The sequence below is a fragment of the Haplochromis burtoni genome, unplaced genomic scaffold (assembly GCF_018398535.1).
Source record: "Haplochromis burtoni strain Fernald_Lab_line unplaced genomic scaffold, NCSU_Asbu1 Contig_117, whole genome shotgun sequence".
In the NCBI taxonomy this organism is placed as follows: Eukaryota; Metazoa; Chordata; class Actinopteri; order Cichliformes; family Cichlidae; genus Haplochromis; species Haplochromis burtoni.
In genome coordinates this window covers 1,691,735-1,717,719 of record NW_024582478.1, presented here as the reverse complement: position 1 = coordinate 1,717,719, position 25,985 = coordinate 1,691,735, and the positions used below count along the sequence as shown (strand labels likewise).

At 42.0% G+C, this 25,985-nt stretch overlaps 2 protein-coding genes across 9 annotated transcripts in view; one reads left to right on the top strand and one right to left on the bottom strand.

Annotated features, from left to right (window-relative positions):
• Positions 1 to 25,985, bottom strand: part of LOC102311077 (dedicator of cytokinesis protein 3) — a 248,746-nt gene that overhangs the window by 21,462 nt on the left and 201,299 nt on the right. For 4 of the 7 annotated variants that reach the window (XM_014335696.2, XM_042223672.1, XM_042223671.1 and 1 more), the window contains 16 exons: positions 15,036 to 15,198; positions 14,466 to 14,572; positions 13,659 to 13,830; positions 13,148 to 13,245; positions 12,614 to 12,697; positions 10,690 to 10,790; positions 10,027 to 10,108; positions 7,499 to 7,669; positions 6,903 to 7,088; positions 5,586 to 5,778; positions 4,009 to 4,136; positions 2,514 to 2,660; positions 1,187 to 1,285; positions 1,004 to 1,098; positions 816 to 891; positions 65 to 165 (listed from right to left, as the gene is read on the bottom strand). In XM_014335696.2, coding sequence (XP_014191182.1) covers positions 65 to 165; positions 816 to 891; positions 1,004 to 1,098; positions 1,187 to 1,285; positions 2,514 to 2,660; positions 4,009 to 4,136; positions 5,586 to 5,778; positions 6,903 to 7,088; positions 7,499 to 7,669; positions 10,027 to 10,108; positions 10,690 to 10,790; positions 12,614 to 12,697; positions 13,148 to 13,245; positions 13,659 to 13,830; positions 14,466 to 14,572; positions 15,036 to 15,198 — 2,003 coding nt within the window. The remainder of the gene's footprint in view (positions 1 to 64; positions 166 to 815; positions 892 to 1,003; positions 1,099 to 1,186; positions 1,286 to 2,513; positions 2,661 to 4,008; positions 4,137 to 5,585; positions 5,779 to 6,902; positions 7,089 to 7,498; positions 7,670 to 10,026; positions 10,109 to 10,689; positions 10,791 to 12,613; positions 12,698 to 13,147; positions 13,246 to 13,658; positions 13,831 to 14,465; positions 14,573 to 15,035; positions 15,199 to 25,985) is intronic. The other 3 variants (XM_042223673.1, XM_042223674.1, XM_042223675.1) reach the window with 1 other exon arrangement.
• LOC102310557 (butyrophilin subfamily 3 member A2) overlaps positions 18,474 to 25,985 on the top strand; it is a 10,238-nt gene continuing 2,726 nt past the window's right edge. Inside the window, exons 1-7 of one of the 2 annotated variants that reach the window (XM_005928905.3) lie at positions 18,474 to 18,635; positions 19,700 to 20,032; positions 20,898 to 20,936; positions 23,433 to 23,711; positions 23,836 to 23,964; positions 24,997 to 25,164; positions 25,308 to 25,424. In XM_005928905.3, coding sequence (XP_005928967.1) covers positions 18,587 to 18,635; positions 19,700 to 20,032; positions 20,898 to 20,936; positions 23,433 to 23,711; positions 23,836 to 23,964; positions 24,997 to 25,164; positions 25,308 to 25,424 — 1,114 coding nt within the window. In that variant the 5' untranslated portion in view covers positions 18,474 to 18,586. The remainder of the gene's footprint in view (positions 18,636 to 19,699; positions 20,033 to 20,897; positions 20,937 to 23,432; positions 23,712 to 23,835; positions 23,965 to 24,996; positions 25,165 to 25,307; positions 25,425 to 25,985) is intronic. The other variant, XM_005928906.3, reaches the window with a different exon arrangement.

Here is a 25,985-nt window from a genome sequence, read left to right as displayed (position 1 = left end):
GTGTGTGTGTGTGTGTGTGTGTGTGTGTGTGTGTGTGTGTGTGTGTGTGTGTGTGTGTCCTCACTTGTCTAAGACCTTCTTCCTCTTAGCAGGACTCAAATTTTCCAACTGTAAACTGGGCTGGTTGATGTAGAGCACCGCCAGGCTGAAGTAGGAATTCCACACCTGCACACACACACACACACACACACACACACACACACACTGCTAACGCCACGTTTTCTTTCTTTGCAGCTTGCACAGTGACTCAGCCCTCACTCTCACTCTTTGCACTCGTCAGTTTTCACATAATGAAGTTGACATTTTACAAAACTTCAGCCTCACGTCTGTTTCAGTAAATCAGCGGCTTCAGTTCAGTCTAACAGTGTTTCAGCTTTGTTTCATGAAACCACAAAATAGTGACGATATAAAATAAATAATCTGAATTATATTCATGATTTAGAAAAACAACATTAGCGTTAGGAGTGAGGACACTCAGAGAGGGGAGGACGGCAGCTTTGTCAGACACTTTTTGTTACACGTGGTCGTTTCCACTGTTATCAGTCACTGTGGTTTGTGCGCACCTGACAGGGTGACGTTAAGTTCAAACTCAAAATTAAAATTTTATTTGTCACTCACATAATCATACACAGTACGACATGTTGTTCCCGAGCATTAAACTAAACTACAGAAACTGACAAGACTTATAAAATTTACAGTAAAAAATTTGCAGTTAAATAAAAAAGGGTCTAACAGATGTAACAATAAATTAAGAATTTAACTAAGAAATAAAGACTAAACTGAGAGTTAAAGGTAAATGATAAAGTAGGCGTTACCTTAAAGTCAAAGTCGGCTTCTGTGAAGTTCTTGTGCAGAGCAGGAGAGAGGTACTGCACTGTGGTCAGGATGATGCTGCACAAACACACACATGCATCGCTTTGATATTTACTCCAGTGATCCAGCAGCGATCGGACTCAGTCAACGCTCGTGTATTTCCAGCCTGTCTGGTAAGTTGGTGTCTTACTTGCTGGTGAGGAGTCTCATGATGTTCCAGTCTCGGGGGAAAATGCTGAGCTTCATCAGATTTCTAAACACACACATGATCTTCAGCAGAAACTCCTGAGCAGAGGGAAAGAGACGAGAGCGTGGATTAAAAATGAAACCTCTCCCTGTTGTCATGTTTCACAGTGAGTCAGGACTTCCGTACCTTCAGCTCATCTTTGCTCTGAAAGTTTTCCATCAGGTGCTGGAAGTGGATATCTGTCATCTGACGGAGAAGCGACAGGAGGCAGGACACGTACTCTCCCTGCCAACAGGAAGCAGGACACAGTCATGCATGGAAACACAAAGGAGTCAACAGTGAGGTGATGCACCAGGATGAGTCGGGCTCTTTCCCAAACTGACCCCTCTTTATCAGCCTCTCTGCTGGCACCACTTTATGTTTCAGTAACTTTTTCCAGCCTTCATGTAAAGATAAATCTGCAGCGCCACACGCAAGACACGAGGAAATACAAGTTCACTCCACTTTTCTAAAGGGCGCTAAATAATTCTCACTCACGCAAACTTCATCAAACCTCTGTGTTGATCTACTGCATTAAAATGCTGAAGTTCAGAGGATGGATTCGTGTTTGAATCTAGTTTTTGTCACCACCTAATCTGGATAAAGAAAGATTGTAGTCTGTATTAAAATATGATGATTGTGAAGTGAGACCCTGCAGGAAAGCCGGCGCCTCCATCTGAGAGGAGGAACGACGAAGGAGAACGAAGCAGCTGATCCAAAATAAAAACTCACAAAATCTTTCTGTGTGGCGTCGACACCAATAAGGCATTAAATGAACTGCATTACACCAAAGCATGACATAAACGATAAAGTTGCAAGAACGTTTTTAACACGATGAATTATAATTTCTATAAAAGTTTTAAATACCTATCTACTAAACTTTAACTATCAATTTATCGTTGATAATGACATAAATAGAATATTAACAAAAACAGTTTGTAAACACTTCTTTGGACTCATTGCTTTATTTATTCTTGCTTCCTGGTTAAACAGGAGGGCAGCAGACTGAGACTGAGCCAAAGATGAAATGAATGTAAATGAAGGTGAACAGTCAACAAAAATGCATCAAATTTACAAAATACAAATGAACCCAGACGACTCAGATTCACACATCTGTGATTTAACTAAGATATCGTTCTGCACAGTTATACAAATAAAGATGGAAGGTCTTTAACGCATGCACAAAGAGACGTAAGAGCAGGATGGGTCAGTGATGATGATGGTGGAGTAGGAGAGGGCAATATTGACAAAACCAACAGTTTTCATTTTTATTTTAACACTTTTCGCTTCTCTCAGATCTCCCGTCTCTTATTTTGTGGCCGTCGTGTAACTGTACGACAGTATACAGGGACAACAAAGCTATAACATGAATATAATATTGCCCTGCCCTACAGCAGACAGACAGTCAGACGGATGCAGGGTGGATGAGGGGCCGGGAGGTGACGTAGTAGTAGTCGTATTGTTAGTTACTAACAGCGATCTCAGCGGTGCACTGCGGACAGCGTTGACCCCTTACCGCCTCCTGCGATTGGCTCTTGCTCATGATTGACAGCAGGGTTTGCAGGAGGACGTCCAACAGGGACTCCACCATCATCTCCACCTCCTCCTGCACCGACGTGTCCTGGAAGAAGAGACGAAGGAAAGGAGACATAAAGAAAAGGAAACCAGAGCAGAGAAATAAGGACACCTGCTCTCTGTGCGTTTCATGTACTTTTATCTGGGTTAGTGTCCAATAATGAATTTGGAAGGTTTTAGGAGCTTTGCTGCAGCTGTGTCTCACACATTCCTGCTCCTGAGAGGACAAACCTGACTAAAGGCTCACTGCAACACTAAACATTCACAGTACGTAGTGGAAATAAACACTGGTTTCTCACTGGTGCTCACGAGTTTCAGTTTCAGTTCAGATCAGATGAAAGTGTCCAAATACTTCAGAGACTTCAGCAGAAGAGCGTCATCACTGAACATCACTCATTTCATGAGCCGTTAATATGTTTTAACCTGACAGCGGTTTGTTTGGCCTGCAGGGGAACTTTGAACGTTTCACTACTTTAATAACAAAGTTCCTGTTAGAGTTGGCAGTTTTTGTCCTCCTGTGAAACTTTTTATCATGTAAACATTTAATAAATGAAGTGCTGACAGGAAAAGACTACAGAGGGTCATCAGATCTGCAGAGAAGGTGATCGGCTGTCCACTCTCCTCCCTGGACTTGCCAGCTCAAGATGTCTCTCCAGAGCCAGAGCAGGTATAAAGCACCACCTCCACCCTAACCACCACCCTTCAACACCCTTCAATATATACAGCCCCACAATGTTTCTGTTTCAACGTTTCTCTGCATACAGCATGTATGTAGTTCACTCACATGTATAGTGTTTTCTCTTCTTTACTTTTGCACCTTTGTGCTCCAGCTACCCAATTTCGCTGTGCAAGAAACTGCACAATGACAATAAAACTCTAAGCATTGAAGTTCTGTTTGTTCAGTTCACATGAAACAGCAAGTCTGAAGTATTTACGGTGGGCTTCCTGTTCATGTCCTAACCACAGCAGCGCCACACCAACAAAGACCACCATCACACAACTGCAGCCACAGTCTGAACATCATGTTTGTCTCTGTATGATTTCTCCTTCAAATCCTTCCTTAGCCTCACGATGTTTCTTATTCAGGTCAATGAGAAGTGATCATGAAAACACACAGAAGGTGCTTATTGATTTGTTGAATATGCAGCTGTAACCATGGATTTATTTTTCTTGCAAAGGCACGGACATTTGGTGGAGCAGAGGCTCATGGGAAAACAAAGGACCCATCTGGTTCACCTTCAACAAAGCCAGGACTGGCCTCAGCAGGGAATGATTTCTTTCTTCTAGCTTCTGGGATAAGTTTCCTTTCAAACCCCACAATGACACTCAGATTTAAATGCAGCGGTGTTTCGAGCGTGTGTGTATGTGTGTGTGTGTGTGCGCGTCTGTGTTACCAGCGAGCTGGTCTTGATGATAGAGAATATAGAGCTGAGTATTCCAGAGCAGATGAGAAGCTCTTTTTGTTGCCTCAAGTGCAGGTGGATGTGATGCAGGACCACAGGAAGTAGGATCCTCCGAGACTCTGAGGGAACACAAAACAGACACACAAGTTTACTTCAGTTCAGGTTTATTTGAGAAGGACCACACACACGTTACATTATGGCGGTTAGGGTGTCTGTGGATCGTAACCCAACAACATTGCTGCTGTTCCAGTGAACAGCAGCGATGCTGCTCAGAGGGAGTCGGCCTCCTGCTCCTCTGGTCTGGTTCATGTCCTGAAACAAATCCATCTGAAAACTGTGCAGCTCTTCAAGCTTTTGTAGCTACAGGTTAAAGGTTACCGTCAAGTTAGTGCCATGAAACAGATTTCACACTGCTAGCACAAATATCACTTCCCACATCTTTCTGATACATCGTTATTATTACTCTATACTGTTACTGTTACATCACTTTTTCCCTTTTGCTTGATTTAGTCTCAGCTTAAAATGAGAATTATGTCGCTTTTATCAGATGAAACACTTTCTGGTCTTTGGAACAATATTTTCTGTTCAGTGAAGTCGCTGACTGACATGAAAGCAGATGAGCGTCTGCCGTCACGCACAGTGAGTAAGATGGTGGTTCCAGGTACGCCTGGTGTATATCGACTCTAGAAACATTTAATGTCAGTGGGGAGAAAAAAACAGGGAGGCAATGACAGGTTAACTACACACAAACACCAGAGACAACGCCGACATAACAAAGTCACTTATTATCTGCATTTGAGCGGCTTCGTGGCCGATTACACAGCAGAAATGTTGTTTAGCAACGTTAGCAGACGTGCCGTGCGGAGGTCGTCCCCCAGGAGGGTTCAAACATAAAGGTTCACCAGAAAGAATTTTGATGTGTCAGTTTGAGACGATTCAGCATCAGCTGGTGGTACTGAAACTGTCAGGCATTAATTTTGTACTTTAAAGTCAGTCTCACCTTCACATTAACACATTCAGTTCTGAGTCATATAGACTCTTTTGCATTTGTGTGGGTTCACGATTTAGAGCGAAACTCAAAATTGAAAATGTCAGGTTGTAACTGGGGACATAACCTCTTTAGATTAGCGTTCCCTGTTCAGAGATGGTGGCAGCACGTCGCACAGAGCTGTGGTGACAGTAAGGAATCTCCACTATGTAAATGAGCCTTATTGAAAAAAGGAAAGGTAACGTTACCAAATACACGTGTCTGAACCTTACAGCAGTTTCACAACATGTTGGTTATGTAGACGGGTGATTTTAATTTGGCCACAGGTGGATGTGAGAGTTTGTTGTCACTCTGTGTCAGCCCTGTGACCCTCTGTGACTGCTGGGACCCCAAACTATCAGCTGTTAAGAGAATGAACTGATGGATGGACCTCTAGTTGATGATGTATTTGGGTTGCTGCATGTTTGACTCGCTTTTGTTTGTTTTTAAAGTCATTCACAACCTTTATTTTGATTTTAATAGTCCTGTGGCAAAAATCACAGCGCATTACATTAACGGATGAATGAATCCAAACATTTACCTGGGAAAGAGAAGAGCCGGCTGTCCACGGTCCGAGCTATGGACTGCAGCTTGACCACATCCATGGACTGTCCTATGTGCACCGTGGACGGCATGCTGCCCAGGGTGCCGCGCACAAACTCGGCCACCTCTTGCACCGTAAACATCTGCAGAAGCTCATCAAAGATGGCTGGGAACGAGTTCAAAAGTGCAGCCTGAGAATGAAATTAGGGACAGAAGAGACGTTAATGACAACAGGGGAGAGGTTTATTTAGGGAGGAGGGCAGCAGGGGGTGTTAGTCAAAAAAAAGGTTCGAGTGAACGAGAGAGAGAAGGAGTCGGTTATAAGGAACAATCCTGATTTCAGTGACTGGAGTGTCCACAGGAGAGAGGTGCCAACCCACACGAGGAGTCATAAATCCACACAGGTCAGCAGGTAGACATCTGTTCAGATTCAGCTATTACAGTTTTTACAAAACAGCTCGTACAAAGAGGCACACAGAAGTTATTCCACAGCAGAAAACAAACCAGAGCTGGAAGTGAAAGGTTTGACAAAAGGAGGACAAAGCACACACACTAGCAAGTCAGGGGTATCAATCATTAATAACATGGTTCAAACAGAGTGAACGGGACACAAAGACGGATTTTAGCACAACAAAGAAGCTGCAGCAGACGTGGAGACAAACAGGTTCATTCTGGTGTGAACTGGACTCAGAGCGGCACAAAACTGAAAGCTGCTGAACTCTGGATGAAAACTTCTTCTCCACTCTTTGTATTTTTACTAACAATATTTCACCTCTTCTAAAAATAAAGCTAATCTAAGCCTATGAGGTCCTGGGCAAATACTCCAGTTTTAGTTCCACTTTTTAATGTTTTCTTTAAGAGTTCTTCTGGTGAAAATTGTAGATTTTGGAAAATGTTTAGAGGCCTCACTGAAAAATAGGAAGAAGTACATGAGATTAATTTATTTAAACGAGTTTGTTCTTATTGCGTGAATCAAGGCTGAAAAAGTCCAAATCCTGCAGTACCTGTAAAGGCCACGTGAGCCTGGATCTAAAGACAGCAGAGACGCGTTTACAGCCAAGAAACATTTTTGTCTCTACAGCGAGTGAAGTGAAGAGTTATCAGGATGGATGTCATTAACAAACATGCTCTCAGTCAGAGGACGTGTGACCAGCGAGTGCAAGAGGGCATCGTGTACTTGTGTGTTACATCAGCCGGGACGTGTGTGTGGACGACCACAGGTGTGTGTGTGGTTAGAGCTCTCTGAGGTGAAATGGGACTCTGGGCTTCACGGGGTTAAAGGGGTGCTGTGGGTTTCTTCCAGACGTTTACTTACTGACAGCGGAGTCGGCCGCAGAGCGTTGGTGCTCACGGCCTGAGTGCAGTTGGCCTGTCCGCTGCCAGGAACCTGTCCTGGGACAGTGGACTGCAGTTGGCCCGGGGCAGGAGCTAGTGCTAAGGGAGCAGGAAGCCCAGCGCCGGGACCTGGGACTTGATTTGGGCCCGGACAAGGCTGGGGGCCCTGTGGTATTTGGGTGTGGAGGAGACCCAGGAGGAATAACAGGGACCCAATTGAAGGAGCAAAGATTTAGGGGAAATTGAAAGAGAAGATGAGGAAAGGAAACAAGGAAAGATGCGAGGTACAAGTGGAAAAAGGAACAGAAGTGAAATAAAAGTCAGATTAAGGCAACTACAAGAAGATGGGAAGCAGCTAAACTAAAGTACATTTCACTGTTAGCTGTCTACTGTAAACTATGACGACACAACAGTTTCAACATCAAAATCACAACAATAAATGATTTTTGTCTGCTTCCTGAACAAGGAAGAAAAATGTTTTTGTTTTTGTAAATGGCCTGTATTTATATAGCGCTTTACTAGTCCCTAAGGACCCCAAAGCGCTTTACACATCTCAAGAGTTGCAGGTTTCCTCACCTGAGTGAAGATGAGCGTCTCGGAGTTGCGGCTGTCCAGGCTGAGCACGAAGCGGATCGACTGAAAGAGTTCTTGGACGCTGGTGCGAAACTGCTCCTCCTCCATGCCACACGTGGCCCGAGAGTAAAGGATCCGAGACTGGATGATGAACTTGAACAGATACTCCAAAGCCTGAGAGGACGTGCAAACAAAGAAAAGAGAAGCATGAAATATTCACTTTTCTTTTTGTTCTCCCGGGTTACTAGTCCCCCCTAGGGACCCCAAGGCGCTTTACACACCCAGTCATCCACCGATTCACACACACGTGGAGGCAGCTACATTGTAGCCACAGCCACCCTGGGGCGCACTGACAGAAGCGAGGCTGCCATATCGCTCCATCGGCCCCTCTGACCACCACCAGTACACAACGGGTGAAGTGTCTTGCCCAAGGACACAACGACCGAGACTGTCGGAGCCGGGGCTCGAACCGGCAACCTTCCGATTACAAGGCGAACTCCCAACTCTTGAGCCACGATCGCCCCACATCACAATGCTCCTTAGAATCCTTTGACGTCGACACTGTTGTGTTTGTTGTCTTGCAAAGATTTATGTAAATTGACAAGCTGAACGCATTCTGTGCTGTACAGGAGACACGGCACGAGATTGATTGAAAATGGTCTACAGCCAATCAGGACGCAGAACACAATGCGCTGCAAAAAAAAAAAAAAAAAAACAACGTAAAAATTGCACCAAAAAAAAATCGGTGAAACATCGAGGCTACGAAAAGTGAACCGCGATGTAGCGAGGGAGCCCTGTACGCTTTTTTTAAAGGATGGGTAATTTAAGTTAAATAAAATATTCCCACTTTAAGCTTTAGTTTCTCTTAGTTCGAGCATCAGATTACTTATTTTGTTTTAAATTAACAGGAACTCTGCTCTCAGAGTTCAGAACAGAGACTAAAACACAAACTTTGACTCACAAGCATGTAGCTTGTCCAGGTTTTAATAACATGAACGCCAACGATGCTTTTAGTGACAAATATGACCAAACTGACAAAGACTTAAAAAGACTTCCTGTAGATTTTATTTAACGACATTATTTTCAGTTAGTTTGTTTTTCTAGTTTCCTTTTTTTATTGCTTCACAACCAGTTTTAGTTTTTAGTCTAGTTCAGTGTAATAATCTCGTTTTTATACTTCCACATTAGCCATTAGCTTCTGTGCATTTAAACGCACAGAAGACATAAAACTGTAAACTCATCCCTCTGTCACGTGGTTGTGGGGGAACTTCGGCCGCTCACTTAGCTCGTGCTCTTGTTCTCGTGGGTTTGCAGGACTCATTGATGCACAGCTCCACCTCTGTCTGAGCTGTTTGTGCTGATATCCTGTGTTGGTTTTACCCAAACATGGTGCAGCGCAATACGAACCCTTTAGTTCACAAATCTTTGTGGTTTGTTCAGATGCAAATCAGAGAAGAGATTTTCTCCTGGCAAACCTTCTGACTGTGCTGTCATGAACTTTAAAATTTAACATGCTAACCGAGGCTTTCGAGTCTGAGACGGAGCTCTTTGGTGTTTTGCAAACCCTCTGAGGATTGCATGGGTTGAACATGATGACAGTCAAACATGCACATTTGCAGCTGGCAGTAAGGTTGCACGTAAGTTTTTTACAGGACTGCGTGTCCACATTAACTAATGACTGTGTGTCAAAAGGAAGTCTGAGTTACAAACTGTAAAATCCCCACTGAGACTGGTTTGGTGAAACGTGTGGTTATCAGGATGTGAGATCAAATTCTGAAGCCTCTTCGTGAATATTCTTGTTACTATTTTAATGACTGCTTACTCAAAATGTTTGCTTTAAGTCTAGTTTTGTTTTGTTTTTGCAAAACCTACCAGCTACAGATAATTAAAAGTGTTCTTTTCATCTGGAGTTTACGCCTTTATCACATCTGCAGGAGACAAGATCCTATTTGTATCTGGACAGAGATCCCAGGATGCACCAGGACAGAAACATCTGCAGCATCTGGGCTGCTCCTTGTTTTCAACAATGGTTAAGAAAGTTAGTGGAAGAATAAAGCAGACAGAAACAGGCTAAAACTCCTTGGACGCAGTTTATAAAAGATAAATCTGGAGACTGCAGCATGTGTCAAAGCTGCCCTCAATAATTCACGCCGTCCACTTTTTACATGACAGTGTGACCCATTTGGGATGGATGCTTGAGTCGGATAAATATTTTAACGTGCTGAGCAGCGTTTGTCTACTAAATGTGGTACGTTCTGCACATCTGCCCGGGACGGTGCATCTATTCCCAGCTCTGCTACGTCACTGATGTAGTTCTGAATGCATGCAGTCATATTTTACCTGAAGAACGTCCAGTGGGAGGAATTAAAAAGTTGAAAAGGTGTTTTTTTGTTTAAAAAGGGCTTTATGGCAAAGACTGTTATATAAAACTCAGTGAAGAGATGAAAAATGCCAACAGCCCTTCATGTGTTTGATTATTCCGAGTCCAGTGTTCAGGTCAGTGCTCCACCCAGGTGGCACTCAGCTCTTACCCTCATGGCTTCCTGTATGTGGTCCTGCCTCACCACCTCAGCAGAGCGATCCATGTACCACTTCAGACAGCGGATCAGCTCCCTGAAACACATTTAAAAAGCCACACAGGGTTGATTCTCTGCACTGGAAGGAGTGCAAACATATCATTACTTTAAGAAAGGACCCGTTCAGCCCAGGAAGGCTCTGTGTGGAGTTAAACTACTAGATTTTTAAATAAATGCTTAGATGTTCCTTTTGTTGTGATAGTCGCAGCACTCTGCAGGACCAAACATGTACGGAAATACATCACAAAGACCTGAAAAACTAAAATTTGTGTAGTTATAATAACTATATGTGTCTGTTTTATTTTCTGCCAGTCGACCCGAGATCGAGAGTTTTGTTTCATCCTCTATAAAATATTTAGTCAGTGCAAAACTAATTTTCAGACTCTTACTCAAAGCAATTCTCATGTAATATATCTGGATGAGGTCAAAGTTAAATGAGCATGAAAAGCATGCAATCCTACGCCAGTTTTCCACACTGTATTTATCTCTGATGCCCCTGAGCCACCGTGATAAAATATATCCAGGAGAAGTCAAAATGCAATGAAGGCAAACGACGTGAACACAAATATACAATCACACTTTAATCAGTCATGCTGTCAGTTAGAGAACAACACTCACTTGTAAGCTAACGCTCCAGCAAAGTGCTTCTGGATGTAAGTGTCCATCACCGGCCTGAAGTGGTAGTATTTACTGTCCCTGAGCAGGTTTATAATGAACACCTGTGAGACAGAGACTGTGATCAGTGAGTGTGATGCTTGAGTGACGCGCAAATGCACAGAAAATGAATCATCACAGTGAAAAAAAAAGTACGGCCTCTTTCAAAGCGAAGGGTTTAGCTATCAAGAGATTTAAAAAAGAAATAGTGCTACTAGTCCTCATGTTAAGAGCAGGTAAATAGAAGCTCAGAGGAACCTGAACACATAGCATTTTATACCATGTCATTACTTATCAAACACAAACTGAGCCACAGTGCAGAGGCAGTGTGTGAAAGTCCAGTCTGCTGCTGTGCTTGGGATCATTGTCCTGCTGAAGCTTCTGATTGGACAGAGCTTTTCATATGTTGTTGTTCAGCTTGTATTTACAGATGTGCAGGCACCAGGTTATTGTTTATATTTTAGTGCTTTCTTTGTGATCATGTGATCATGACCCCACAGTATTTTATTTTCCTGTTACAGCGTAACCTTCTTTCATCACCCACCCACGTTTTCCACATTTAACTGTAACTCTTATTCCTGTTGCACAGTCATCCTGAAATTAGAGTAAAAAATCTTTCAGCTTTCAGAGTTTAGGGTGTGTCAGAGCTCCTGTTTCCAGTAACTCAGAGGATGACATCAGTGGGACTGAAACTGACAGTTAGCCTCATCTGTATTAGATTGTTTCTTCTGCAAGTCTCTAAATCTTCATTATTAAATTTAATGAAACTCATTATTTGTCACTTTTGTTTGTTTACTTTATTTTCTTCTTCGTGCACTGCCCACGCCACACTAGGGGCGGGTTTTGATAATCGATTTATCGATTAAAATCGATTCTGGCTTGGATAACATGATATCGATTCATTAAAATCCTGAATCGATTTTTTATTATAAATTTATTTTGCCCAAAACGCCAGAATCTCAGGTTAAACCTCACAAAATTTCAACAACCACCAAACAGCTAAAACAGTAAATGAGAGCAGGAACACGGACTCTGCACAAAGATGTAAACACAAAGCGCCGACCCGCGGATCAGAATCGGTGAGATGTCGCCTTTCTCACCCGACGGCACGGACACGGTCGGGGCTGAAAGCCGACAGCTCGCTGATTCTGAAGTTTCGGCGGGTCGAGCTTTGTGTTCACGTCTTTGTGCTGATTCTGAAGCTGCAGGTTTGATCTCTCTCCAAACAATATTGACTGAACCAGCAGCAAAAGAAGATCCAAACTACGCTTCACATAAACATCGTCATGAACTCACTCTGACTTTTGCTGATCACACTTCATGCACAGCTCTCTCTCTCTCTCTCTCTCTCTCTACTTCAACAACAGTTTCCCGTCTAAAAATCTGTTTTCTGCATTATTCACTTGCTTGTTAGGCACAAGTCTACCATTATTTACAGGCTGTTGGCCTCTGTTTTTTTCCCCTTTTACTTACTTCCAAAAAGAAAACCTAGTTTCTGCCGTTCAACAGGCTTCTGAACAAATTTAAACTTTTTAAAATTATGCAAAATGCAAAACGCTGTGTCTGTAATCAAACCGCTGTAACTTCAGAGGTGATGTTCATGTGTTCATTAATGGTTTTCTTTCATTTTTGACATACTGCAGAATATTTTTATAAAATCCCAGGAAAATCACCTTCATGTTTTTCTGTGTTTTATCTTCAGCTGCTTTGACACAAAGGCCTCTGCTGTGATGCTCACACCTTTGATAAAGTCTGGCGAGTGTCAGCTTCCTTTTTATAGGCAAAATTTCCCAGATTCAAATCAAATTGAATCAAATAGAATAGAATTGAATCGAATGGAATCGATTCTAGAAATCAGTGACGATACCCAGCCCTACGCCACACTCACCAATGACTGAAAAACCAGCGGCCCATATTTGTCTGTGTTGTCATCCAAGATGGAGAACAAGGTGTCCAGAATGTCCTGAAGAAACTGAGACACACACACACACACACACACACGATGACATGTCTTCAGTTTAGTAAACAGCTGCTGAAAGTCCTGCTGAGGAAAATGGCTTACATAATGGCGGAAAGAAAATTTCCGTTATTAGTTATTTATGAACACCACATGACAATTTTTAAAGAATCAAACATTTTCATGGTATCCTCCCAGTTGCTGGTTGTCTACAAGCTAATGTTAATGGGACCACAGGAGTATTACAACACCTGTAGAGCTCTTTTAACACATGCTTTAAAAAATCCCCTCAAACCACCTCAGAGATCACCAACAAACACGTCCTGCCCAGCAACATGGGAAATGTCTTACACAGCAAATCTTATGATGCCGTTTCATCCTGACTGTAGTCTCAGGATTTTAGGTACAGGTGTTTACACATATGAAACAGAACAATCTCCCCACCTATTCGACTTCAAACCTCACCTTGACGATCTCTTCTCCACTGACATGCCGAAGCCGTCCAAGGATGTCCATGACCCGGTCGGGATGGGCCTTCCACTTCAGCAGGGCCAAGAGGTCCACTGGAAGACAACAGGAATGTCAAACACCAGGAAAAATGGAAAAAGGCTCATATTCAGACTTCAGCCTGTGAGCCGCAAAACAGCCGTTTAATCTGTACAACGGAGTAAAAACTGTCATAAATGAGGAAGCCACTGTTAGCGCAGCACAACGGCTGAAAGCAGGTGTCTGTATGCCAGAACCATAACAGATGGTGACAGTTTTTCCTCACTTTAATGCTGTCACCTCAAGCTGCTTTATGTCAGGTTACGACTACAATATCAGAAAGAAACGCCAACAATCATACGAGCCCGTATATGCAAACACTTGGTGACAGTGGAATTAAAAACAGTCTGAAATTCTCACGTGTAATCGTGCACATTTAAGCACATTATCCACGAGCGGCTCAAACGCCGGCTGCAGATCAGCTGCGTACCGTTCTGGGTGAGCTTGGTGGAGGAGAGCTGTGTGGAAATCCAGAAGGTCTCTTTCATGCTGCGCTGGAAAATGAGGCTGGAGGGGATGTTGGGACAGCTGTTGAAGTCCTCCTTACAGCAGGGCAGCCCCAGGTAGAGGGCGTGGTTACTGAAGGTCGTGTTTTCATCACACTGAGGACACGAGACACCGAGGAGGAGGAAAATAAGGAAGGAAAAAGTGATTCAAACAGATCTGTGCACCTCATTGTCAAAGTGTGGCTGCAAAACTGAGTCAAAAGCTGCAAACATGAAGCTTGTGTGTGAGGTAAGACTTTAGTCTGTGGTGTGTACACTGTACAGCAGGAGTGTCCAACTCCAGGCCTCGAGGGACGGCAGGTTTTAGATGTGTCCTTGATCCAGCACAGCTGATTTAAATGGTTAAATTACCTCTTCAACATGTCCTGAAGTTCTCCAGAGGCCTGGTAATGAACTAATTGTCTGATTCAGGTGTGTTGACCCAGGGTGAGATCTAAAACCTGCAGGACACGGCCCTCGAGGCCTGGAGTTGGACCTGCTGTACAGTTTTGGTGAGCAACAGTATAGGTGTTGTGGATATCATGTACAAAGTGTACACGACATTTAAAGTGAACTTTATAGTTATACTGTGAGATTACTGAAGTACAGTTCACATATATACTAAGTAAATATTGTCATTTCTGCTGCAATCATCAGCCAACAGAAAGACTCCTCTGCAGAATAAATGAGTAACGTGTGATGAAGGCTGATGAGTAGCAGCCAGGAAACAGAAAAGCTCTAGTGTAGCTGACCTTGTAGACATACAGCTCGTGGCTCTCATCAGAGAGAGTAGTTCCATCCTCTCTCATTAGAGGCGTGAAGGCAAAACCAAACAGCTTTTTCTCTCCTTTGTCCTTTGCTGCAGAGAAAATGACGAAGAAGGAACATGTGAGAGGAGAAACGCACCGAGTGTTCGGTCAAAAAGCACCGAGGTTAAATGTCTCTCAGATTATTAGAGATGTATTCAGAAAACCAGTTCATTACTTCACTATTGTAGACAAAGTGATACAGCCTGCATATAAGAAGGTCAAAGAGTAACTTGGTTATGATTTTAATGTTATATTTAGATATATTTTCTATAAATGTCACCACCTGCTTGAAGCAGCACCTAATCAGTCTGGGAGGATTATAGTGAGCAGCCAGCTGCTGCATCTGCATGCCAAGAAATGCAGATGCATCTGTCATCTTATTACACTGCACCTGTCACGGTTCTGGGTTTTATTTTTACAATAAGCCTGTGCTTGGATCCTCATTTATTTTCTCCACACGGATCATCCCATTAGCCGTGACAGCCCCAGTATTAACACAATTAACACACTCACTGGAGCAGTGTCTGAACTCGAAGCGCAGGTGGGACCCTCTGAAACGGTCGATGGGAATCGGCAGTTTGATCACCTCGCTCCATCGCGGGCTGTTGTTATGGTAGAGCACAAAGGAGCGGTGCTCTGGCACGTTGGGCTCACCTGAACCCAGACTGATGCAGTCCTGCGGAGCATGTGCAGAAACAGACAAACAACGAGATCAGTGACACTGCAGTTACAGAAATATGTACCAAGAGAAGAAGAAGAGTTACCCAGTGAGAAAAAAGCAAAAAATACCATAATCCACTCAAATACAGAAAGTATGTGTGGATAAAACTCACACATAATCCTTTACTAAGCACATACACTGTTTGGTTGTGCTGTGAGTCATTCAGCATTTCTTTTGTACATGTTGAAAAGAGCAGTGTCTTCTCTCACCTCTAACTGTGGTGACATACTCTGAAAATTTGAAAAAGGCCAGTTGTGGGCAGCAGAGATGGGCAGTAACGTGTTACTTATAACGCGTTACTGTAATCTGATTACTTTTTTCAAGTAACGAGTAAAGTAAGGGATTACTATTGCAAAAACGTAATTAGATTACCGTTACTTTCCCGTAGGAACGCTGCGTTACTGCGTTACTAAAACCGTGATTTTTTTGCGAGAATGTCTCAGACAGTGACGTAAGCGAGTGCGCGTTCGTGACAACAGCTGTGTGCAGATCAACAATGGATCACATATCGAGTGCAGAGAGAGTATGAGCGTGCAGCGTTTAAAGCGTGGAAGTACTGACCTTACTTTGAGTTTGATTCCATAAAAAGTGACAAAAACATGAGTGTCCGCTGTGCGTGGGAAGAAAACTTCTTTTTACAGCGAAAAAACCCCTAAACTTCCAACAAGCACCGAGTAGCTCGACGTAATGGGAAACTCACAGAGAAACTCGCGGATTCTTCCACTGACCGCGGCACACCTGCACCAGGGTAACCTCCGCCTACCCACACTCCTGCTTTACAGGTGAAAATAGAGCAACAGGACCGCTGAGTCTTTGACTTTATTTATTTTCTGCTGTGTTTTACTTGCATCTATTTGAAAGACTGAGTGTAAACACAAAAATATTTTATTTTATGTGCTGGAATGTGCAGAAAATAGGTTTAAATGTTAAACTAATTTCTTCCAGTCAGAGAATGTTGCAGATAATTAAATTTTTGCTTGATGCATAAAGTTAAAAGATTAAAACTAATAAAACAAGTTTTAAAAAGAGACTTTTCCATTTGATTACATTTTGTATGATGGATTATGCAGAAAAAGTAGAATTGGGCTGAAAGATCTATCGCTTTATCACCTCTTCAGGTTGTAAATCGTGTTTTTAAAAAGTAACTAAGTAATTAATTACTTTTGAAAATAAGTAATCAGTAAAGTAACGGATTACTTTTTTGGGGAAGTAATCAGTAATTAGTTACTGATTACTTTTTTCAAGTAACTTGACCAACACTGGTGGCAGCAACTAACTTAAAATGTTATGTCTGTGGGGTTTTTTTTTCAGATTTGATTCATATATTATGCGTTTATATTGTCTGTGTTTATCATTTTATGTCTTACGTTTTTACTTTTTTCCACATATATCTACAAAATAAAGGGAGACAGCATAATGTAGGTATATTGTTATATTCTGGTCTCATTCACGACAGACTCCAGAATATCTATTTCCTACCCAACGGGGTAGTAAGTTTTATTACAAGTCTGCCACTCAGTTGGTCCTCTGCAAATGCAATTATCAAATCAAATCAAAACAAATCACTTTTATTGTCACATCGCATGTGCAGGCACACTGGCACAGCACATGCGAGTGAAATTCTTGTGTGCGAGCCCACAAGCAACAGAAATGTGCAAACACAACAACACAAACCAGCAAATACAAGAATGGCTACATCTGAAACTAATAAATATATGTACAATATATAATAGTGTATGCATTTCTGGATGTGTATACTAAACATTTTCCTGTTGTGTGTGTGTGTGTGTGTGTGTGTGTGTGTGTGTGTGTTGTGTATACACATTTTACAAATTAAATAGTAAAAAATAATAATAATAAATGAAATATATAAAAATATACAGAGTTGAATATGTGCAAAACAAGTGGCATTTATATACAGTGTGGAGTGCATAGTGTTGAAGTTCCAGTAGTGAAGCTGAGGTGTCTATGACGTGTTCAGCAGTCTGATGGCCTGGTGGAAGAAGCTGTCTCTCAGTCTGCTGGTACGGGACCGGATGCTGCAGAACCTCCTTCCTGATGGAAGTAGTCTGAACAGTTTATGGCTGGGGTGACTGGAGTCCTTGATGATCCTCCCCGCTTTCCTCAGGCAGCGCTTCCTGTAGATGTCTTGGAGGGAGGGAAGCTCACCTCCAATTATCCGTTCAGAGCACCGCACTACTCGCTGGAGAGCTTTGCAGGTTGTAGGCGGTGCTGTTGCCATACCAGGTGGTGATGCATCCAGTGAGGATGCTCTCAATGGCACAGTGATAGAAGGTCCTGAGGATGCGGGGGCTCATGCCGAATCTTTTCAGTCTCCTGAGAAAGAAGAGGCGCTGCTGCGCCTTCTTCACTGTTTTGTTTGTGTGTACTGACCACGTAAGATCCTCAGCCAGATGTACCCAAGGAACCGGAAGCTGCTCACTCTCTCCCACACGCCAGTTCAACAGCAACATACAGAACAGATCCTTATTGTGTTATTTGAAAAAGGATTTTATCTGTTTTGGAAATATGTTTTATTTGGTCTGCACAAAAACCAAAAACAATTCAACTTTGATAACAGATATATGATTAACTTGTTACTTTTAATGGCTAAATTTCATATTCACAAGTCCAAATGTTTAGGAAGACATCCCTCTTTTTATGTATTCTCCTTTGAACTTCTACAGTATCTTAACTCAATTAAGAACTCCACTAACCCAAAAGCTATAAAAACTATTGGTGTTTGTGAAAAAATCAAGATCTTTCAATCACTTTATTCTTTGGCTTGATCAGTTACTTTCCCCCTAGCATATTTATATTGTTGTTTCTGAATACTGTTCTTGTATTTGTTTATCTATGCATACAATTCTTTTGTAAGTACAACACCATTAATATAGTACTGTTTAATTCCATTTTGTATTGTACTGATGTTTAAATAAAGGTTTATTAAAAAAATGTTGTTCTAGGATCAACATTGCAAGTGACCAATCAGAATGTTGTGACGTCATACTTTTGCGACTTCGGGAAACACCGGCGTAAAACAAAAAACTGTACTTAAGCTGCGTGAAACCGCCTCTGTCCGCCGATCAACAGACCCTGACCCTAACCGTAACCCTTTAATAAACAGTAAGCAGAATTGATATTGTCCTTGCAACATTGGAATTTCATAAATGCACGAATGGCTTGGCGCGCAAAAGAATAACGTCACAACAATGTGATTGGTCACTTCCAATGTTGAACCTGGAACAACATTTTCATGGTCTGGGAACAACACCGACACTAGGATATCAGATCATCCGCTCAGAACAGAGGGACTTCCACGAGTTTCTCTGAATCGACAACAATGAAACACCTCGCTGCACTTATCCTGATCGTCACCACATCGCTGACCGGTAACACTGTGTAAAATGTATATTACTAAAAACGTTGTACGGTCTTTTATGTACAGTAGCAAAGTGTCGAGTCGTGCCGTGCAGCAGGTGGGTTACTGGATATTTGAGAAGATGGTGTCTGTTATCGGATCAGCAAAAAAACGCCAAATGTGTCAACTGTGACACTTGTGAGGTTATCTCAAACACACTCCGTCAGTCTTGATGCTGTTGAACAACAAAATGTTTAAAAATGTGGCGAGTTTACCTGGTGACATCCTCATGCGCAACTCGATCGCGAAAACAGCAAACAATTAACACCACGCCCAAGGATGTGAGTGAAGTTGGCCCCCCCACCTTCTTCAAATCCAACAAAAGTGGTATCAAACGTCTGTGCTGCAAAAATTTTCGTTTGTGCTGCTATCATTTTAAAGATATTAATAAGAATTTCTGGAGGTCATCAGAGGTCAACCAGACCCCCCACATTACCCAAATCAAACAAAATTTGTGTCAATATGTATGTTTGTAAATGGATTTCGGTGAACTTCGGTCTTACAAAAGACATTTTTAATGTTAATGACATTTTTTAACTGCACAAACAAAGGATATATAAAAGTCACTGCTAAAAACGGTTTGCGGCATCTACCTTTTTACAGGAATGTTGTTTGTGGCTCAGGATGACTTAATATCATTCATGAGGGATACATTTGACATATGTTTCACGTATTATAGACTAACAAGTTATTTATAGCAGTTTAAATACAAGCAATCAGTTTTTGGCAGACAATCGTTTTTTTGGCACACCGGGAATTTTCCCGGTGTGCTGATGGACAGAGGCGAAATTAATGCGGTAAGAAACCTGATGGATGGACGTCATTAGAAAGTGACAGATTGAAGGATTCAGGTAAAATGAATGGCTGCCTTTCCTAATAGCTAAAGTGTAGCTTTTAATTAGAAGCAGGGCAACTAAGAACCTAAAACAGCTGTATCACCGTGATTAAAGAAAAGCCATTTCAATATCAATAATCAAACAAAAATGTGTGTTTGTATATATTTATTTTTACGTGTTATTTCTACATGTTTTTCAGTGCCCACACTCACTAAAGTGATCGTGGAAGAAGGGAGCGCTGCCGTTCTGCCCTGTGCTCTCAGCAGCAAACAGGACATCACTAATGTCCTGTTTGACTGGAAGAAGGGTCATCAGGAGGTGTTTATGTATGATGCTGGTGTCCATTACAATAATGGACGACCAGGCCAAGATGGGCAGTTCAAAGGTCGGGTCTCTCACCTGGAAGAAGAACTGAAACACGGTAACGCCTCCATAAGGATCAACAACACCAGGGTGTCTGACAGTGGGAACTACACGTGTCTTTTTCCACGGCTCAACCCCCCGAGAACGTTCAGCGTGCAGCTCATTGTCAGTGAGTGTTTTTAAATAAGCCAGACTTATGTTGATTTGAATTACAGACTGTGGCTGATTTTCTTTTTAAAAAAAACTGAAACTAAAGACATCCAGAGATTAATGCTCATTGTAAGATTAATACATAAAATTTTAAAATGGCAGTATTTATGTAAAAGGTTATATATATATGCATGCTTTGAGTCACACCTTTTTCTCTGCTTGCTCATGCTTCCCCCAGCAGCTGTGCAAGAAGTCGCCCTGTTTCCTGAGAGACTTCTAACTCTGAGCTCACTGCTTACAGTCTTTCTTCAGTACACACTGTAAGTCACAGCGTGACTGGTGTTACCCAAAGCTTGATTCCCTATAGTTAACATGTTCACAGTTTACAGTGTTAGATTTGTGTGATTTGCCTTTTCTTTCACTAACCTGACCGTCTTACTAAACTGTGACAGGCACCTTTGTGTGGGCTAAATCACCTGCTAGCAGATTTCCTAGCTTGCCTAATCTTCTCTCTGCATAGCGACTAATTTTATTTGCATGCTGAAATAATAATACATTAATGTCTTTGTGAAGAAGTGAAAGGATGCTAAGACTAGAGAATGGCTGTGCAGTCAGCTCGTGTATAAAAGCCCTGCTTTTGGTTTTCACTTGTATGATTGCATGCTCTCAGAAATCTGAGTTCATAATAAAAATGCTAAGACTGAGCAGATGACCAGCTGTGAATTCATGTGAGCAATACAACTGTACAGTAAGCCTAAAGGGAGAGAGCCCACAGACTGAGTACAAGAACTTACTCTCAAGTCTTAAATGTATGAAAACTGTTCAGTCTGAAAGCTTTCAGCAGCCATGATATGCTGTAATCCATCTGCATCTTTGCCTTTAAGGTCCCTCCTACATGGACAGATTAGCTGAAAACATTCTTGGTGAGTCCTGATTTTGATTATGTCACTGACATCTAAATCTGCAACGTGTGTGAATGACTTCATCTCTGCAGGCCTGAGTATCATGTTTTTATGTCTGACCGTCTAAACTGGAGGCACCAAATCTAACACCACGCTCCCACACTGCTAACTGACACCGCTACTGCAGGAGCCGTCTGTGTGTAGGGCTGCCACAAACGATTATTTTGATAGTCGACTAGTCACCGATTATTTTTGTGATTAGTCGACTAATCAGATCATCATCCATTGGATGTAAAACTAAAGCTTATTGCACCAACAGCATCTGCTCTTATATAACTATCATTATCTTACAGCTTGAAGTGTTTAAGGTATGTGCTAACTAAAAATAAAGACAAGATGATAGTTTATTAAATTTTAATGAAATCTGCAGATTGTTTCGGTGAAGTTTAATAAACTCCTTGCTATCTAAAATATAACAGGACACCGGAGTAATATTCTGGCCAGCATCTCACACTTCTGATAATCAGCTGTCTGCTTGACGTTTATTCAGCTGTGTAAAATAACTTTAATCTCAGCCAAACCGATTTACTCAGGAACAAATAAAATACTAAAAAAAGCCAAACAATAACATTTTTAAGTTATCTAAGTGACTTATATCATGTTTAACCTGAGTAGCGAAAGACGGCGGTGGGTTTGAAAACGATTTGCCGGGAGTCCGGTGTTCTCACGGCTCTAGTGAGCCTTGCCCCCGGCTAGCTATCGAGCTAGTGGGTAACAGACGTCTCCGAAAACGTCGGAGCGCTTTTGAAAATATGTGGTGTCTGATAAACTGAGCAGATATTTGAGGTTTACACAGCTACATTCTCGCCTGAAAATATGTTAAACGTTTATTTTGTGACCCAGAAAGAATAATAAGAGTAATATTAAAACTAACTAGCTGCCGCCATTGTTGGAAACTGAGCAGGGCCGCGCTATGAATTCTGGGACACAGCTTTCTTCTTCTTCGGGGTTTAACGGCAGCTGGCATCCTTGTACATGCAGTGCTGCCATCTTCTGTTTCAGTCCGTTATTACACTCTTAAATCCTACTACTTATTCCTGCGTCTTTTGGGATCTTACAAAGCTTCAAACGACGCGTCGACTATTAAATCAGTCGTTGACGATTTTGATAGTCGACGTAATCGTGACTAGTCGACTAATCGTGGCAGCCCCAGTGTGGAGACATTTATATGGTGACTTGAACAAAAAATTACATTTGAAATGTATTTTCACTGAACATTTTAATAATTGTACCCAGTCCTGCTAACTACAGGTATTTACTTCCATGCTTTCAAACAATCATTCCTCACTTATTTAGCATCACTTTTTCTCATAATTTGGTTGAACTGAAATGTATTCTACATTACCTCTGTGTTGTCTTTATGTTGGTAATCCATCAGCACACATTGCAAATTTAAATGTCTTTGAGATGATGAGAAGCAGAGACTTGTTATTTTGTATATCGGATGTACTTTCCAAACATCATGCACAATCACGTCACATCTGCAGGCTGCTTTTTCACCGACCTCCAGCTCTGCTTTTCCTCTGTGGGCTGTTACAAACTTTACTCTGCTTCCTTGTTTTGCATTTGAACGTTGCACATGATTAGTTCTGTCCCTGCGCGCTCTAACACACTATAATACTTGTTAACTGACTCAAACAGAACATCAGAGCTGTGAATGTGCAGCTCTGCACACAGGAGGAAATAGAAGAGTGAGGGAGAAAGTCTGTGTCGTTTTTTCCCCATTTCCGGTCGTGGGCGATCGTGGCTCAAGAGTTGGGAGTTCGCCTTGTAATCGGAAGGTTGCCGGTTCGAGCCCCGGCTTGGACAGTCTCGGTCGTTGTGTCCTTGGGCAAGACACTTCACCCGTTGCCTACTGGTGGTGGTCAGAGGGCCCGGTGGCGCCAGTGTCCGGCAGCCTCGCCTCTGTCAGTGCGCCCCAGGGTGGCTGTGGCTACAATGTAGCTTGCCATCACCAGTGTGTGAATGGGTGGATGACTGGATGTGTAAAGCGCTTTGGGGTCCTTAGGGACTAGTAAAGCGCTATATAAATACAGGCCATTTACCATTCCGGTCTGAAACTTCTTGATTAGCTAACTTGAAAGCAGGCCTTAACTCTATTTTTACCTTCTGTGCTGTGCTACTGTGCTGTGTGAAAATGGTTAAAGCTGATGTATGAGCTACTAACATACATCAGCAAAGTTAATGACTGAAGAGAGGAAAAAAGAGAAATCTGTGGTGCATCTGTTTGATGAGCGGTCAGCATGGAGCTGCTGGAGATTTAATACACTGGGACAAAACCTGAACACTTTCTAGGTTTCTGTTGACCACCAAAGTTTCGGCTTAATTTTCATCACATTTTAGGTTCATTCTTTTGGCGTGCTGTGGTTTTATTTTTGTAAGCTATTTAAGTAGCTGTAGACAAAATGTCATATTATCACATTTCTACAAACTATTTACATGATGTTCTATTTACAGGCGCGTCTATGACACCATATACTGCCATACTTAATGTCACAGAGGACGGGGTGACGCTGAGATGTGAGGTTCCAGGCGTTTTTCCCAAACCAAAGTTGGAGTGGGAGGACAGCAATGGAAACGTTCTCCCTGCCGAGGAGCCACAGGTCTCTGAAAAGCGAGGACGCTACTACGTCTCCCTGAGATCCACCGTTAGCAGGACAACAACTAACCTGTTTGTTTGCGTAGCCAGGCAGGAGGACATCCACCACCAGACTAAAGCAGAGATCTATGTGCCCGGTGAGATTTCTCTTCTTTGTTGGGTTTAAATTGGTGTTTTATTATTAGTTTTTCTATATTTAAATAAAAGTATTTTTGGATACAGTATGACATTTATAACCTTGCTGTTTTTCATGTGTTTCAGAGAAAATATTTGAGGAATGCAAAGTGTCAGATCAGATCAGTGTTCATGGCTGGAGTGTTGTGCTTGGAATTCTGATTGGAGCTGTGGGAACGTTACTCATGATCGGCGCCATCGGAACATGTCAGAGAGGTACGTTTAAAAAGAAATGACGTTAATAACCATCTGCAGGGTGCAAAAATACTGATTTCATGTTATTGTTTTTGCATTTTCTCTGTGTGTCGTGTATCACTCTGGACTCTGGTATGTGAATAGATGCAACACCGCACTGTTAGAGATGCAGACTTCTGAACTGATGGTCTCTCCCCTCTTTAATCCTTGTTTTCCAACAATCATTTTACATTTGGATTTGTCTGACCTCAGAACAGTTTTCCAGAGCGGTGGTTTAGATCATGATTACACGTGGCTTATTCTTTCCACGATGGAGCTTTAACCTGCGTTTGTGCACGGCTCTGTGAGCAGTGATCCTGGGCCCATGCACTCATGTCCATGACAGAAGCACGCCATGCTAACAGTAAAAATATTTACTGTGTGTGTGTGTGTGTGTGTGTGTGTGTGTGTGTGTGTGTGCGCGCGCGCAGTCTGTAAAAGTACAGAACCATAAATGTTCTTATTTTCTAGTTTTTTTTGTTTATTTGTTGTTTGTTTGTTTTTTATTTTTTCACAGACAGGACAGTGGATATTTCCAGAATCTGTCTCTGCTTGTTAGATGGAAACCTAAACCACAGTGACACCCAAAACCATTTAGTTTGGAGTGTAAATAGTCATTCACATAAGCGATAAACACATTTACTGAGAGAGAATGAAAGCAAATTCAGCTCCCAGGCATCATTTAAGTGTGTCAGTCTTCCTCATACTTCCTGTTTGTACTGTGACTAATAAAGGGTAAATGCTAAATAAGACTAAAATCTAAACCAGTTATTTAAGTTTTGAGTAATTATCTGATTTGTTCATAAAGGGAAACAACAGTTTCCATCTGTCCTGTCGTACCATCATGAAAGGTGGTACGACAATAGAGTTAGACTGACTGGTGGTTATGCTATTAAGGTTATACACAGTTAAATTTGAACCTACATACTGTAAGTTAAAAATAATGTGACAATATGATCAGTCTGTAAAAGGACAGAAACATAAAGTTGTGTGTTTTTTGTGTGTTTGACTCAGATCGCTGTGGACCGTACACCACAGTTCTGAGTCCCAGTACCTGTAGCAAGTGTGGAGAAACCGTGGACCAGAGCGGCCCCAACAGCCGTGACGCACCAACACCTGGGCCAGCTGTGCAAACAACACATTTGAGTGATACTCAAAGGTCAACTGAAAGGGGTCCTACAGGTAAGCGAAGTCAAGGAGTGGAAACGTATTTGAATGGGAACCTTTAAGAAAGGTGTGATAGGCTGGCTTGTTTTTGGTGGAAAAGTTGGAAGTTAAATGCATTTATGAAAAACACTGAAGCATGAACTTGTTTATTTCTACAGACTCATTCCAACGTGAACCTCAAACTGCAGAGCCCGTAAGTTTGAGCCAGTGTGGAGAAACATCGGGCAAAGGTGGCACCAACGAGACAAACACAAACATCACTCAGAAGTCGGCTGGTTAGTGATGCGATTACTCTGATCAACTGCATTCAAATTTAATATTTTTTTTTTTTTAAATTTTGCCAGAACAGCAGTTTTCTCTGTTTTTGACTCAGGCTGTTCAGACTATTGATCATCTGCTAATCAATATCTGCTTTACAATAAGCTCACCTCAGTTAGCAGTTTAGTTTAAAAACCGATAAGATTTCCGAGATCGGCAGAGAAATGCATTTACTGTCACTGAGAGTGGGTCCAACACTCCACTTGTGCCTTTGTTGGCTCAGCTGTTTCTGACACAACTCTTCTGTAGTGATCACTTCAGTCAGATTCATCGTAACATGTAAGAAACGTGTCGCAGGCTATGAAGATTATATCTAATTCAAATAGACGGGCTTTTCAGCCTGCTGCATACTTTAAAAAAGGCTTTAGTTTCACACTGTCAGGTCATATCAGTGCACTGAGCTCATCATATGTTCTTAAGCAGAGGTGTGGACTCGAGTCACATGACTTGGACTCGAGTCAGACTCGAGTCATTAATTTTATGACTTTAGACTTGACTTGAAAAAATGTTCTAAGACT